We start from the raw sequence: 15,721 nt of genomic DNA on the forward strand, positions 1-15,721 counted from the left end.
GCTAGATGAAATTAAATATAGTACTATATTCATAACTAGGTTAAAACACACAGTTGCACATAATACACAAATGACTGGTAAAAATACCTTTTGTTAACAAATTATAGTCCTTTTTTTCTCTACTTTTCTTAGTTTTCTGTCATCTCCTAATGTTCAATAATAATATATACTATGTTTACAATAATGAGGTTGTTTTAAAGTTATAAAATCCCTTGCTCAGCTGAGGAAGTTATCTTTTTTAATAAAATAAAATCCCATTTAATTATCATCTTTTCAGCTATACTACTGAGCATTAAATACTAGCAGAAGCTAGTTAATTGTTTCAGGTGAACGTATTCATTCCATTTATTAATGTAATGAATGCTAAGGCTCAACACGGATTGCCTGTGCTAAACCAAATGTGACAAAGAATTCCAAATGTAGGCCAGGTGTGGTGGCTCACACCTGTAATCCCAGCACTTTGGGAGGCCACGGCGGGTGGATTACCCAAGGTTAGGAGCTCAAGACCAGCCTGGTCAACATCGCGAAACCCTGTCTCTACCAAAAATACAAAAATTAGACAGGCGTGGCAGCGGGCACCTGTAATCCCAGCTACTCGGGAAGCCGAGGCAGGAGAATCACTTGAACCCAGGAGACGGAGGTTGCAGTGAGCCAAGATCATGCCACTGCACTCCAGCCTGGGCCATAGAGCAAGACTCCCTCTCAAAACAAACAAACAAACAAAAGAATAATTTTAGAAAAATATATAGAAAAAAATTTTTTTTTCAGATGCAGTTTTGCTCATTGCCCAGGCTAGAGTGCAATGGCACGATCTCGGCTCCCCACAACCACAACCTCCACCTACCTGGTTCAAATGATTCTCCTGCCTCAGCCTCCCGAGTAGCTGGAATTACAGGCATGTGCCACCATACCCAGCTAATTTTGTATTTTTAGTAGAGACGGGGTTTCTCCATGTTGGTCAGGCTGGTCTCCAACTCCCAACCTCAGGTGATCCACCAGCCTCGGCCTCTCAAAGTGCTGGGATTGCAGGTGTGAGCCACCGCGCCAGGCCTATTTCTAGAAATACTACCTGGGTTAAATTCTGCTGGTTAAGTGCCATAATGATAGGTGACAATGAAAATGATCTCCAAAATAACTAAGGCTCAAATTTAAGCCTTTACTACTTGGTGGTATACTGTTTCTGGAAGTGACTGGAATAAAAAGTTATAATATAATAGCTACAGCTAATACTTGAATGCTTTGTATGTGCCAAAAACTATGCTTTTTTTATACAACGTCTCTCTTCAAAAGCTTTAACCTCCACATGAAGTATTTAATTATCCCTATTTTATAAATGGGGAAACAGGTTTAAAAAGGTTAATTTACCTAGTCACAAAACTAGTAAATGACTGGGCTAGGTTTCAAACACTGGTTTATAAGATGCCAGAGCTCAGGTTCTCAAATAATATGCCACAGAGCTAAAAAATTAAGTTTCAGCATGTCTTTAATACGTTTTAACAGTTTTTCTCTGACAAAAGTGAATGAGAGTAGAGGTGAACTGAAATGTTAGCCCAAATGGCTTTTTACAATGGACGAAACTGAAGAATTACCTGTGCTCTTTCACAGAGAAGCTTGGCACGCCAAACAAATCTCCCAGAAGATCATTTGAACAATATACAATATGTTGTTGCTTCTCATCATATAATCGTTTAGTCATAATATACTGGCCAAGATAAAAAAGAACCTGAAATAGAAATATGATTTCTGAGCATTAAAGAAAACTAAATGTTAGTTTTAAATACATTTCATAATATCCTATTTATCTGAATAGGGGTAAACAACCAGGAACCATATCCACAACTATGTAGAACAACCACCATTTTGTACTTAGAAGCTACTTTTGGCTGGGCGCAGGGGCTCACACCTGTAATCCCAGCACTTCAGGAGGCCGAAGCGGATGGATCACAAGGTCAGGAGATAAAGACCATCCTGGTCCCATCTCTACTAAAAATACAAAAATTAGCCGGGCATGGTGGCAGACACCTGTAATCCCAGCTATTAGGGAGGCTGAGGCAGGAGAATTGCTTGAACCCGGGAGGTGGAGGCTGCAGTGAGCCGAGATTGCGCCACTGCACTCCAGCCTAAGCAACAGAGTGAGACTTCATCTCAAAAAAAAAAAAAAAAAAAAAAAAAAAAAAGCTACTTTTAAGCCTTTTCCATTTAATTTGACGGAAGCAGAAATAACTGCTGCTCTATTTACTTAAGTAAACCTTAAAATGTGAGGTTTTTTTCCTTGTAGACTTTAACTCTGCCCAGATACCTAGATACTAACATATTAGGAAGGGAAAAGGCAGCAAAATAAAAAACTGATAGCCATAAAAAGTTGCAGAAACAAAAATCAACTAAAATATGGCAGTGGTCTGGAGCCACTTAGTAAGTAGTCACAAACACTATAAACCTCAATAGCCTCTGAGGTCACCAGAGGAGGAAGACAGAAAAACAATCAATCAATGACAGCTACAAAACAGTTTGAGAGAATTCTGAGAATGAAATAAACCCTCTAAGGCATCAATTTACTCCATATTATGATAAATAATCAAAATAATGACTTTGAACCATTAATAAAAGTTAAATTATATTCCCTGTGCTGCATTAAGACAAGAAGTTGGCAATACATTTTTAAGATATCTAGATATAAACCTATTAACAACTACCTAAATACATATGGCATTTTACAGTTTACAATGTACTTTTATAAGTATTATCTCATTCTGATATTTCATAGGATTATCACTGTATTAGAAATGAAGAAACTGCGCTGGGCACAGTGGCTCACACCTGTAAATCTAGCACTTTAGGAGGCCAAGGTAAGCAGATCCCTTGAGCCCAGGAGTTCCAGACCAGCCTGGGCAACATAGTGAAACTCCATCTCTACAAAAAAATACAAAAATTAGCCAGGCATGGTGGTACAAGCCTGTAGTCCTAGCTACTGCAGACACTGAGGTGAGAGGATCACCTGAGCCCACGAGGTCCAGGCTGTAGTGAGCAGTGATCATGCCACTGCACTCTAGCCTGGGCAAGAGAGTGAGAAACTGTCACCAAAAAAAAAAAAAAAAAAAAAAAAAAAAAAGAAGAAACTGGCCCCAGCTCTTCTGACTCTTAATCCAATGCTCTTTTTACTACCCATACTAGCTTTCACTACCTTCCTGTGTGCCCCAGAACAAAGATCCTATAACTGAGAACTACATCAGACAATACATACACTACTGTTACATAGTTTAGCATAAGCATTCTAAGTCTTTATGATGGCCCTGGCCAATTTTCACATTTCTATTTACTGCTAAATCCATACTTTTTTGTTTCCTTAACTGATCATACAATGATAATAAGGTCAATCCCAAATTAGCCCTAAAAATACCATTTAACCTGGCCCTTTCCTACAAACACTGTCTTTGGATTTAACTAGCTAAGCAGGCATCGGCCTTAAAGGAATATTCTTATGTGACTGTGCATTGGACAGATTGCTGTCCAGCAGTGGGAAAGGAAAAAGGAAGAGAACTTAGATTTATTCTACCAAACATCCTTTAAGGAAGTTTCTAAAAGTATAGCTGGAGAGGAAAAAGAAAAATGGAAGCTCTTCCTGCCCCACTATACTGTTAGAAGAAAGAAACTTAAATGTTTTAAGTAATCTGAGTCCCATAAACGAAGTGGAAGACACAGAGAACAGGCATATTTCAATCACACTGAAATTTTGCCTAAGGTGGCTCAATCTCTCACTGAAAATCATGCTTTTGTGCACAAATTTAAAGGTGGGGAATGCACTAAAATGCTAGATCCATTACATAGAATATATGGTCATGAATCAGCTCACCTCTATCCCAGAAAGATCAGTATACTGTACTCATGTATCTCTAGTGCAGAAGTTCTTAACCTGGGATCCAGGGATGCCCAAGAAGTCCTTGGATAGAATTCAGGGGGTCCATTAATTTAGATGGGGAAAAAAAAATTCTATCTTTATTTTCACAAACTTCCAACTAGAATTTAGCTTTTCCTTCGATTATAAATGTAGGCAACAAATCACAACAGTATTAATACCTGTGATTTCATCACCAATAAAAATCAGAGGTGTTTTCCTATCACACTGTGCTTATGGCAAACATTTCAAAACATGACTTATATTCCTCACTATATCAAAATTATATTTATTGGCCAGGCATGGTGGCTCATGCCTATAATCCCAGCATTTTGGGAGGCCAAGGCAAGTGGATCACCTGAGACTAGGAGTTCAAGACCAGCCTGGCCAACATGGAGAAACCCCGTCTCTACTAAAAAGACAAAAAATTAGCCAGGTGTGGTGGCAGGCGCCTATAATCCCAGCTACTCGGGAGGGTGAGGCAGAAGAAGGGCTTGAATCTAGGAGGCAGAGGTTGCAGTGAGCCGAGATCGTGCCACTGCACTCCAGCTTGGGTGACAGAGCGAGACTCTGTCTCGAAAAACAAAAAAACACTATATTTATTATATCTGCTTCTAAATCTTAGTATTTATTGTGTTAATAATAAAAGCACACATATCACAAACTAGTTTACTATTTTGGTAACCGTATTTTAGCATGTTTCCTCTGTAATTCTATACATTTTATTTCATACATTTAAAAACATGATTCTGAGAAGCAGTCTACCAAAGGGTTCACAGCATAAAATGGTCAAGCACCCCTACAGGGCTTCCATTTATCTGAGTTCCTAGCTGAGAAATGAAACTCAAGTATAATTAGAATTTTCAGCTTTAAAATATAGTCCAAATGACCACAAAATTAAATGTTGCTGCTTAATGAAAAATCCTTCTATATGGCCAATTTCTCCCCATGGTCTTGAAAACTTTAAGTATGGCTATATGTAACTAGTAAGATACTACTTGTCTCTTGATTCAGCTTACCTCTTTCATAGTATAAGTGTCTTTTTGTGCACCAACAGACTTTAGTAACTTCAAAAGCAATGGCTTTGGTCTAACCTATGAAGAGAAAAGAACTGCTATTATACTTCCAAAATTATCCCAGAACTATAGGCCCTGCAGCAAACATATCCATCAAGTTCAATAAAGGGGATTTGGAAAAAATGCTGGGAAGGATCTAATTATTACACAAGTATCATGGAATCATCAAGTATCAGTTGTGATCACAGATAGTATCCAATCCAAAACAGCAAAGATTACCTTTTCCTTCAGCTATTTATATTATCTGCTTACTGCCTTACAAACAACCATAAATTACTGAGATCCAATGAGCTTACTGTACTGATCCAATGAGCTTATTGCAAGCTAACTTAGAGAATCAAAGAGAAGTGAATAAATCTTTAGAGTGGGTCCTGTTATCAATCTTCTCTTTCTAAAGATTAGGTTTCTGAAAGCTAGAGACCCTAACTAACTAACCCAAGCTGACAAGGGTAATTAAGAACAACCCAGGTCCCTCAACTACAACTCAGCATTTTCTTCCTACTAGATCATGCTGCCTCTTAGTTAGTCTACATTTCAAATATCTACTTGACAAACATTTACTGAGCTTCTACTATGCACTGGACAGTGGTAGGTACTGCAAAAAAAATTACAAATAAGACATATGACCTGGGCCAGGCGCGGTGGCTCACGCTTGTAATCCCAGCACTTTGGGAGGCTGAGGCGGGCGGATCACAAGGTCAGGAGATCGAGACCACGGTGAAATCCCGTCTCTACTAAAAATACAAAAAATTAGCCGGGCGTGGTGGCGGGCGCCTGTAGTCCCAGCTACTCAGAGAGGCGGAGGCAGGAGAATGGTGTGAACCCGGGAGGCGGAGCTAGCAGTGAGCCGAGATTGCGCCACTGCACTCCAGCCTGGGCGAGAGAGCAAGACTCCGTCTCAAAAAAAAAAAAAAAAAAAAGACATATGACCTGTATTCAAGGAGCCTGCCAACTAGATTAGGGGTCAATTTTTTTCTGTAAAGAGCCAGACTAAGTATTTTAAGCTTTTCATACAAATGGTTCTATCCAAGTAAAAAGCATTGCTACTATGTAAACCAACGGGCATGGTTGCATTCCAGTAAAATTTTCTTTACAGAAAGAAAGGAAGCTGGCTGGGCGAGGTGGCTCATGCCTATAACCCCAGCACTTTGGGAGACAGTGCTAGAGGTTTGCTTGAGGCTAGGTGTTCAAGACCAGCCTGGGCCACACTGAGAGACTCCACCTCTACAAAAAAATTTAAAAACTAAAACAAAAACAGGTAACAGGCCAAAGTTGGCTGACAGGCTAACATTTGCCTGCCCCTTATCTAGAGGTTTTACAAATGGTATTGAGAAAATAATTGCCATGGGGGAGGGGAATGTAATATACTTATGTACTCCCTTCCTTTTGGTTTATCAAAATCTGCAAAACTCAAGTATCTTTACAGCTTGCCACTACCACACAAACTGGTACCTCTGCACCTCTCTTCGATATGCCCTGGTCCTGTGTCTAACTTTAAAATCTGACAGCACCCCCACTGGGGATGCCCTAAAAACAGATTTTTAAAAATTGCCTATTTCCAGCTAATCAATAAAACGAATATTATTTAACAATTGAAAAATTTTAAATATAAAATTGAATTATTAATTTTTCTGATCACTTTTTTTTTTTTAACTGTGCTTACATATGTACTTTACTTTCAGGCTCAAGAATGAACTCTCTCAAAAAAGATTTAAAAATAACCTTTTTTCTCCTGAATTTTTATTATACGCTATATTAGCTTCAAATTAGATAAAATAATTCGAAGTAAAAATCTGTAATGGAAGCCAGGTGCAGTGGCTCAGGTCTGTAATCCCAGCACTTTGGGAGGCCGAGGCAGGCAGATCACCTGAGGTCAGGAGTTTGAGACCAGCCTGGCCAACACAGCGAAACTCTGTCTCTATTAAATACACACAAATTACCCAGGTGTGGGCCGGGCGCAGTGGCTCACGCCTTTAATCCCAGCACTTTGGGAGGCCAAGACAGGCAGATCACGAGGTCAGAAGTTCAAGACCAGCCTGGACAACATGGCGAAACCCTATCTCTACTAAAAATACAAAAATTATCTGGGTGTGGAGGTGGGTGCCTGTAATCCCAGCTACTCGGGAGGCTGCGGCAGAATTGCTTGAATCCAGGAGGCGGAGGTTGCAGTGAGCCGAGATCACGCCACTGCACTCCAGCCTGGGCAACAGACCAAGACTCAGTCTCAAAAAAAAAAAAAAAATCTGTAATGGAAAGCCATCAGTATATTAGTGACTTAAAAGACATGTATTAATGAGAAAACAGCTATAAAAGATAATAGCATTTGTAATCTTACATTGAAGAACAAGAAGATAAATTACAGGTGAAGATCTAAATATTTAAAAAATTTAAATCTGGAAGAAAATATAGGAATATATTTGCAAGATCTTGGCACAGGAGAGTTCTTCCAAAGCATGATATGAAATTCAAAAGCCAACAAATTTTACTTCATAGAATTGTTCTCAATGGGGAAAAGACAACATAAAATTAAATGCTACATTAGTAAACAACAAAAGTTAAATATACTTGAAACACATAGAGCTACTCCAATTACTAAGAAAAATTTTAAAAAACTAAAAGGAAAATGGACAGATAAGACCAGGCAAATCCCAGAAGAAATAAATGACTTAACAAAATGGAGGCCTGGTGCAGTGATTCACGCCTGTCATCCCAGCACTTTGGGAGGCCGAGGCAGGCGGATCACGAGGTCAGGGGATCTAGACCATCCTGGCTAACATGGTGAAACCCCATCGCTACTAAAAATACAAAAAATTAGCCAGGCGTGGTGGCGGGCACCTGTAGTCCCAGCTACTCGGGAGGCTGAGGCAGGGGAATGGCGTGAACCCAGGGGACAGAGCTTGCAGTGAGCCAAGATTGCACCACTGCACTCCAGCCTGGGAGTCAGAACAAGACTCCGCCTCAAAAAATAATAATAATTAAAGATTGGCAATATTCAGTATTGGCAGGAGTGAAACTGTTAGAGCCTTTTGGTGAGCAAGTTACCAGTAGCAATCAAATATGAGTAAAATTGAGAACTCAGGAGTTCTAATTCTATAAAATCTTTTTCTTTTTTTTTTTTGACGGAGTTTCGCTTTATTGCCCAGGCTGGAGTGAAATGGCACAATCTTGGCTCACCACAACCTCTGCCTCCCGGGTTCAAGCGATTCTCCTGCCTCAGCCTCCTCAGCAGCTGGGATTATAGGCGCGCGCCACCACGCCCAACTAATTTTTGTATTTTTAGTAGAGACAGGGTTTCACCATGTTGGCCAGGCTAGTCTCGAACTCCTCATCTCAGGTGATCGGCCTGCCTTGGCCTCCCAAAGTGATCGGATTACAGGGGTGAGCCACTGCGCCCAGCCTATAATTCTATAAAATCTTTCTTACAGAAATAGTCACACGGGATGCATGTACAAAGCAGCACTATCTGTAATACTCAAAAACAGGAGGCAATTTTTAAAAAGCTACCAGTAAAGGCATAAATAATTTTTAAAATGGTATACTCATGCTGTGGAATACTATGCAGCCATTAAAAAGAATTCTGTAGACTTTATTGACAAGGATGCAAGTCACAGAACTATAGTTTCATCTTGTTAGTACAACAAATAAGACAATAACATAGATTTAAATTCAAATGCAAATATATGTGGGTATGCACACAAAAAATCTAAAAGGAAACATGGAGCAAAAAGACTGGAATTTTCAGGTTTTACTTTAAAATTTCTCTAATGACAAAAATCTTTAAAACAAGCACGAATAATTTTTGTGACTTTTAGAAACCATTTTTAAAAATTAAATACTGGGAGGTCAAAAAGGAAAAAAAAATCAGTCACGTAACAAACATAACTTCAACCACGCTTAACAATGTAATGGAACTAGTTGTTAAAGCAAATGTGGCAAATGGCTAAGAAAATACTGACCAGTTCTTAACAGTTTTTAACTCCACGCAGTTACACCAGAGGTAGCACACTTTAAGCTATGCACATACAATTTCATTTACAGAGCCATGCTACAATTGAGGTATATGAAATTTAGTTTATCACTTCATAAAATAAATTATTCTTAAAAGTTACACGAGACAAAAATACTAACCAGGGTCTCTTGTTCCGAAGCTGGAATCTGTGAGGTGGTTACAGCACCATCAGTAGGTACAGACATGTTGGTATTGCACATTTGCCTACAAGAAGGAAAAAAAAAGACACGATGAAAACTGGAAATCATGACACATCTGTGGAAAATACATCATATATAAAGAACATAAACAACAGTTAAAACTAAAGCTACAAGCAAGTCGGTGCTTACCTGGATCAGTAGAGAAAAAGTGGTGTGCGTCCGTGCCCACAGGTCTACCCGCCAATCGCCACTGAACACAGCTGGGAAAATGCATGGTTTAAATAGCCCCAGCTGGAGACAAGTCAGGACTTAACTCCTTTTACTGCAGTTTCGGAACGTGTCTGAACTTGACCAGCTCAAGAGGAAAAGCTGAGTCAACCTGCCCACTGAACCGGCCCAATCCCGCCCAGACTACGCGCAGCGTTCATACTAGTGACCCGACAGGCACCTGCGATCATCTGGACCCCCCGCGTCGAAGCGGCCCCGCAGCCCCCAGCCCACGTGACCTTTACCCTGGACTCCCGCGGAGACCTACGAACCACCCCCACCCCCACCGCCGCGAGAGCCGTCCGAAATCCCGCCCTCCTCCCTGGCGGCGACTGCCTAGCCCCAGGCCAACGAAACCTCTGCAAAGCACCGTGCCCCGTGCCCCGCGCCCCGAGCCCCCCGCCACGAACCGCACAAAGGCTGCGAGCGGGCAGTGGCTGGGAACCAGCGATAGAGGGGACACCGTCAGAGCCCAGACCCAAAAGTGACCGCTCGCTGCCGGGCCGGTACCTGCTCCTCACCATCCGGGGTTTTCGCGCTTGCAGTCGGGGGTCCCTCGAGACTCCCCAGTTTCCTTCACGGGGCGCGCGGAAGCACGACGCCCTGGGCCTCGGGGACCATTCCACTCTCAGGGCCAGGGCACTGGGCGCTCGAACGCACTAATCCGGGGAGGGACGGTGCTCCTGGCTGCGAAAGCAGCAGGATCTCGGTCAGAGGGGTCGGGGCCACCCCTCGGGCTCGGCTTCTTGCTCCATCTTCCCGACACACAGGGCCGCACAGGCCCCACAAGCAGCCAAGCTTGCCGCGGTGCCGCGGTGCCTCGGTGCGCGCCCCCTACCGCCCGAGGGGAGCGCGCGGGTCGTCGCGGCGCATCCGGGCATTTGTGCGCGCGCACACAACTGGCCCCGCTTCCGCCAATTGGGTCCGGGGCTCGGCCGCACCGCCTCCGGGATAATGGAGTGGGGGGTGTCGCCCCCGCGGGCGCGGCGGGCTCTGAGGCGGGGTGGGGGTCTTGGCCGCGAGCTGAGCGGGTGGGGCTCGGCCCGGCGCGGAGCCAGCCAGGTTTGGCGCTGTGACACTCCTTTAGCCGTTGCGCTATGTTTGTATTTCTTGTGTTTACACTTCCCGCCCGCGGTGGAAACTGCGACAAATGCGGATCTCCGTGTCGCTGTTACCAAAAAGAAACCAAAAATTAACAGCTGTTTAATATATTAAGCCCACTCCACCAGCCGCTGGAGTTGTACACAAATGAGTTATTTTAAGGCCTGTTTTTAAAAAAGATTAAAAATAGCACTTAAGGCAGGCTTATACACCGGTGCATACAGCTGTTCTGGTTGGAGAACGAAGACGCTGGTTACCGTTGGTGGGGAGGGGAGCGGTTACTCCGCGCTTTTAGAATGTTTGGGTTTGGCTGGACGCAGTGGCTCACGCTTGTAATCCCATCACTTTGGGTAGGCCGAGGCGGGTGGATCACTTGAGGTCAGGAGTTCAAGACCAACCTGGCCAACATGGGAAACGCTGTCTCTACTAAAAACTACAAAAATTAGCCGGGCGTGGTCACCTGTAATCCCAGCTACTCGGGAGGCTGAGGCAGGACAATCCCGTGAACCCAGGAGGCGGAGGCTGCAGTGAGCCGAGATCATGCCACTGCACTCCAGCCTGGGCGACAGGGCAAGACTCTCAAAAAAAAAAAAAAAAAAAGTTTGGGTTTGTTAATCTACACATTCATTATCATTAAAATATTTATTTATATATTATGCAGTCATTCTGACTCACCTACTTGCCCACAGAGATGTGGCAAAAACGTTTTTGATGCGGTCTCATAAATTGAGGACATAAAGAATTGAGTTAGCTAAACCCAAAAACACAGCCATTGCAAAGAAGGAACACCTTTCTTCTCTGGCCAGTAAGTAATTAGCGCCTTGTGAACAAGGACCTTTTTTTATAAAGTTATATCCTTCCCTTCTGCAGCTTTTTTTTTTATATAAAGTTATATCCTTCCCTTCTCCCGCTTCCCAGCCTACCAGAAAGGAAAATTCCTTAAACATAGTGGTCACTCAGTTGATTTAAGTTGATTGCCAATATTATTAACTTAAGAGATTTAATATGTGGCTTTTAAAAAGATAATCTCATCTTCATCAGATCAAATACAGTGGGGTTTCTAATAGACTTAGTGCTTGACCCTGGATGAAAGAAAATCTCAAGCAGTGAGAAAATGTAAGCATGAAAAAAGATAAGTGATAGGCTGCACACGGTGGCTCACGCTTGTAATCCCAGCACTTTGGGAGGCTGAGGTGGGCGGATCACGAGGTTAGCAGTTCGAGACCAGCCTGGCCAAGATGGTGAAACCTTGTCTCTACTAAAAATACAAAAATTAGCCGGGGGCCGTGGCGGGCGCCTGTAATCCTAGCCACTTGGGAGGCTGAGGCAGAAGAATCGCTTGATCCCGGAAGGCAGAGGTTGCAGTGGGCGGAGATCGCGCCACTGCAGTCCAGCCTGGGTGACAGAGCAAGACTCCATCTCAGAAGAAAGAAAAAAAAAAGATAAGTGATAGAGGTTGATATTTGTTAAATATCAAGTGAACGAATGGGTTTGTGCTATAAAAGTTCAGAGACAGAATTGCTTAGTAAATGCTGGGGGCAATTCACAAAGGCCTCAGAGATCACACATATTTTGTGTCTTGAAAGATGGTGAGACTTAAATAAAAGCAGAGTATTCCAGGCACGAGAAAACTATCAAAAAATACAGAAACGAAAATATAAGAGGACTGTTTGAGATACAATAAATAAATCCGTTTGACTTGCATGAAAGTCAAGAAGAAGTTTTAAGAACTTGGAGTCTCCTTAAATGCCAAGCAAGGAAATTTGGGCTTTCGACAGAGTAGACATTAGGAGCGTAAAAACAGGTGATTTGCTTCAAACTCTATTTTAACAGGACCACCAAGAGTAGATTCAAACTCAGAATAGTCGGGCCAGCTGCCTTCTGGACCGACTTTCCCGTTTCTCATTGGCCTTGTGCTTTGAAAAAATTCTCTTGACAAAATTATTAGAGCAGCAAAAAAGTCAGAACTGATCATCAGAACTGATTAGTCCTTTTCTGATGGAACCGGAAAAGAAGGGTCAGAAATGAATGCAGAAGGGAGAAGCGGGGGTGGGAGAGAGAGAGAAGCAAAAAGGATTCACTCAAGAACCTGGTATTCAAAACTACGTGTACCAGCATTACCACAGCAGTATGACTCAGTGTCCACCTAAAGCATGATGATACTGCTTACCAAAAAAAGTCTGGAGGGAATGAAAAGTTGGGTTAGTTTTAAGTGATGCGTCACAGAACAGAATTCAGTGGTAAAAAGCTTAGGCTGGGAACAGAGCTTGAAACAGCAAAAGAATGAGAGGAACGACCAAAAAGCCAAGGACCATATAGTGATGTCTGAAAAATCAGAATCAAGTAATAATATTGAATACTGCAAAAGTCAGAGAAAATGTGGAAATATGAAAGCAAGCGATCTGGAAAGTGGTGAATAAGATGGAATATGAGGGGGTCGCTGAGAGCTGGGAGGAGGCGGCAGACAGTGGGGAAATAGACGTCTGGAAAAAAAACTGAAGATCACACAGAAAAAGAGCAGGAAATCCAAATCTCCCAAAGCGCCCATTGTGATTCAGGACGATAATTTTCCCCCGGGACCCCCTCCACAGGTCCGCATCCTCAAGAGGCCCACCAGCAACGGTGTGGTCAGCAGCCCCAAGTCCGCTAGCAGGCCCGCCCTTCCAGTCAAGTCCCTGGCACAGTGGGAGGCCGAGTACACCGAGGCCGGGAAGTGGATCCTGGGCAGCGCCGGCCCCGAGGAGAAGCAGGAGAAACCCATCCTCCATAGGCGTTCCTCTGATCTTCCCTTCAGGCCAACCAGGATTTCCTAACCTGAAGACAGCAGACAGCCCAATAATGTGATCAGACAGCCTCTGGGTCCTGATGGGTCACACGGCTTCAAACAGCGCAGATAAATGCAGGCAAGAAGAGATGGCGCGGCTGCCGCGTCAACGCGTCCTGGGTCGTCCGCCAAGGGTTGCACTGCCGTGGCAGACAGCTGGACTTGAGCAGCGGGAACCTGACTTACTTGCCTGGTGATCCCCGTTGCTCCGCCCACTGTGACCTTGAACCCCATGCACTGTGACCTCCCTCCTTCTCCTTCCCACTGTGATTGGCACTTCGACAAGGACTGTCCCAAGTCAATGAAAAGGGAAAGGGTGGGGGTTAGGAGAAGGTTGGGGGGAACCCACCAATTACTCAGAGAGTCAGACAGGGCCAGCAATAGCGGTTTATCATGCTCATTAATTTGGAATTTCAAAACACAAATGAACTCACACCTACCCACCCCCAAGTGCATGTCATCACTTAAAAAGTGAGTTCCATTTGAAAAAAAAGAAAGCAAACTGTCTGCTCTAAAAGCAGTTGCTATTGTTTGTGACTTTGCCATTTAAAAAAATACAGACCAGCTGCTGCTGTTTGCTTGCATTCCACAGTTATCTTGTGTCACTTTGCCCTTTGTTGTGCTTACTTGAAGTTTCTCTAGAGGCAAACTGCTTATTTTTAGTAGCGTTGTTCTTGATACCCAAGAGGTGTTCCAAGAGGCTGAGATACTTTGAGTGACTTTATATTCTTTGGGACACAAACTCTGCAAACAAGGCTCACACCTGTAATCCCAGCACTGTGGGAGGCCAAGGCTGGAGGATCTATTGAGGCCAAGAGTTTGAGACCAGCCTGAGCAACATGGCGAAACCCTGTCTCTACAAATTGCAAAAAAATTAGCCAGGCATGGTGGCACTCACCTATAGTCCTAGCTACTTGGGAGCCAGAGCTGGGAGGATGGCTTGAGCCCGGATAGGTTGTGGTGTGATCCTGCCACTGCACTCCAGCCTATGTGATAGAGTGAGACCATGTCCCAAGGAAAAAAAAAAAGTCTACAATAGACTTATCTTGACCCAAGGGCCACTTCGTACTTGTATTTATTAGTCATAACTAATCTTTTGTCTTTCTTTTTTTTTTTTTTTTTTGAGACGGAGTCTCACTCTGTCACCCAGGTTGGAGTGCAGTGGCACGATCTCAGCTCACTGCAGCCTCCACCTCCCGGGTTCAAGTGATTCTCCTGCCTCAGCCTCCCGAGTAGCTGGGATTACAAGCTTGTGCCACCATACCCGGCTAATTTTTGTATTTTTAGTAGAGACAGGATTTCACCATGTTGGCCAGGCTGGTCTCGAACTCCTGGCCTCAGGTGATCCACCCTTCTCACCCTCCCAAAGTGCTGGGATTACAGGCGTGAGCCACTGTGCCTGGCCACAACTAATCTTTAAAGCATGGTGAAAATTAAACAAGATTTAGCTCAGAAACCGTGTTTAGAATGCTGAGTTTCACAATATTTATGAGACTATCTAAAATTACAGAAGTAGTTCAAATTCCATATGTCTTTCCAAACATCTGGAACTGAGTAGTGTTATTTAAAAAGCAAAATCCGGGCCGGACGCAGTGGCTCACGCCTGTAATCCCAGTACTTTGGGAGGCCAAGACAGGCAGATCACTGAAGGTCAGGAGACCAGCATGTGAAATCCCGTCCCTGCTAAAAATACAAAAATTGGGCAGGCATGGTGGTGCAAGCCTGTAATCTCAGCTGCTTGGGAGGCTGCGGTAGCAGAATCGCTTGAACCTGGGAGGCAGATGTTGCAGTGAGCCGAGATCGCGCCACTGCACTCGAGCCTGGGCGGCAGAGCAAGACTCTGTCCTGGAAAATAAAAAAGTAAAAAATAGGCCGAGCATGGTGGCTCACGCCTGTAATCCCAGCACTTTGGGAGGGTGAGGCGGGTGGATCACCTGAGGCCAGGAGTTCGAGACCAGCCTGGCTAGCATTGTGAAACCCTGTCTCTACTAAAAATACAAAAAATTAGCCGGGTATGGTGGTGCACACCTGTAATCCCAGCTACTCCAGAAGCTGAGGCAGGAGAATTGCTTAAACCTGGGAGGCAGAGATCATGCCACTGCGCTCCAGCCTGGGAGACAGAGTGAGAGCGAGACTCTATCTCAATAAATAAATAAATAAATAAATAAATAAATAAATAAAGTAAAAAATAAAAAGCAAAATCCCAGCAAATAGTGAATACAAAGACTTTTTGTTTTTACTTTGAAAATTAATCAACTTTTTGTTTGACTGAAACATGCAGAAACATTCACAGAACAATTAATATTCAACAAAAGAAACCACCACCTCAAGTTCTTCTGCTCTGAAGAAAAAAAAAAGAAAAAAAGAAACCACTACCCAGAATTCACATGTCATTCCTGCATCAAACATATT

The 15,721-nt window shown here is 43.3% G+C and overlaps 1 protein-coding gene and 1 pseudogene across 4 annotated transcripts in view; one reads left to right on the forward strand and one right to left on the reverse strand.

Moving 5' to 3' along the window:
* Window positions 1-10,222, reverse strand: part of MDM2 (MDM2 proto-oncogene) — a 36,579-nt gene extending 26,357 nt beyond the window's left edge. The window contains exons 1-5 of one of the 4 annotated variants that reach the window (XM_030820014.1): window positions 9,906-10,208; window positions 9,307-9,377; window positions 9,097-9,181; window positions 4,912-4,986; window positions 1,590-1,723 (exon numbers count right to left, since the gene is read on the reverse strand). In XM_030820014.1, coding sequence (XP_030675874.1) covers window positions 1,590-1,723; window positions 4,912-4,986; window positions 9,097-9,177 — 290 coding nt within the window. In that variant the 5' untranslated portion in view covers window positions 9,178-9,181; window positions 9,307-9,377; window positions 9,906-10,208. Of the gene's footprint in view, window positions 1-1,589; window positions 1,724-4,911; window positions 4,987-9,096; window positions 9,280-9,306; window positions 9,378-9,894 lie in introns of those variants that run through there. The other 3 variants (XM_030820013.1, XM_003259796.4, XM_030820011.1) reach the window with 3 other exon arrangements.
* Window positions 10,223-12,906: 2,684 nt separating this feature from the next.
* Window positions 12,907-13,382, forward strand: LOC100600783 (annotated as a pseudogene).
* The last annotated feature ends 2,339 nt before the right edge of the window (window positions 13,383-15,721 follow it).

Source organism: Nomascus leucogenys, chromosome 10, assembly GCF_006542625.1.
Source record: "Nomascus leucogenys isolate Asia chromosome 10, Asia_NLE_v1, whole genome shotgun sequence".
NCBI classification, from domain to species: domain Eukaryota; kingdom Metazoa; phylum Chordata; class Mammalia; order Primates; family Hylobatidae; genus Nomascus; species Nomascus leucogenys.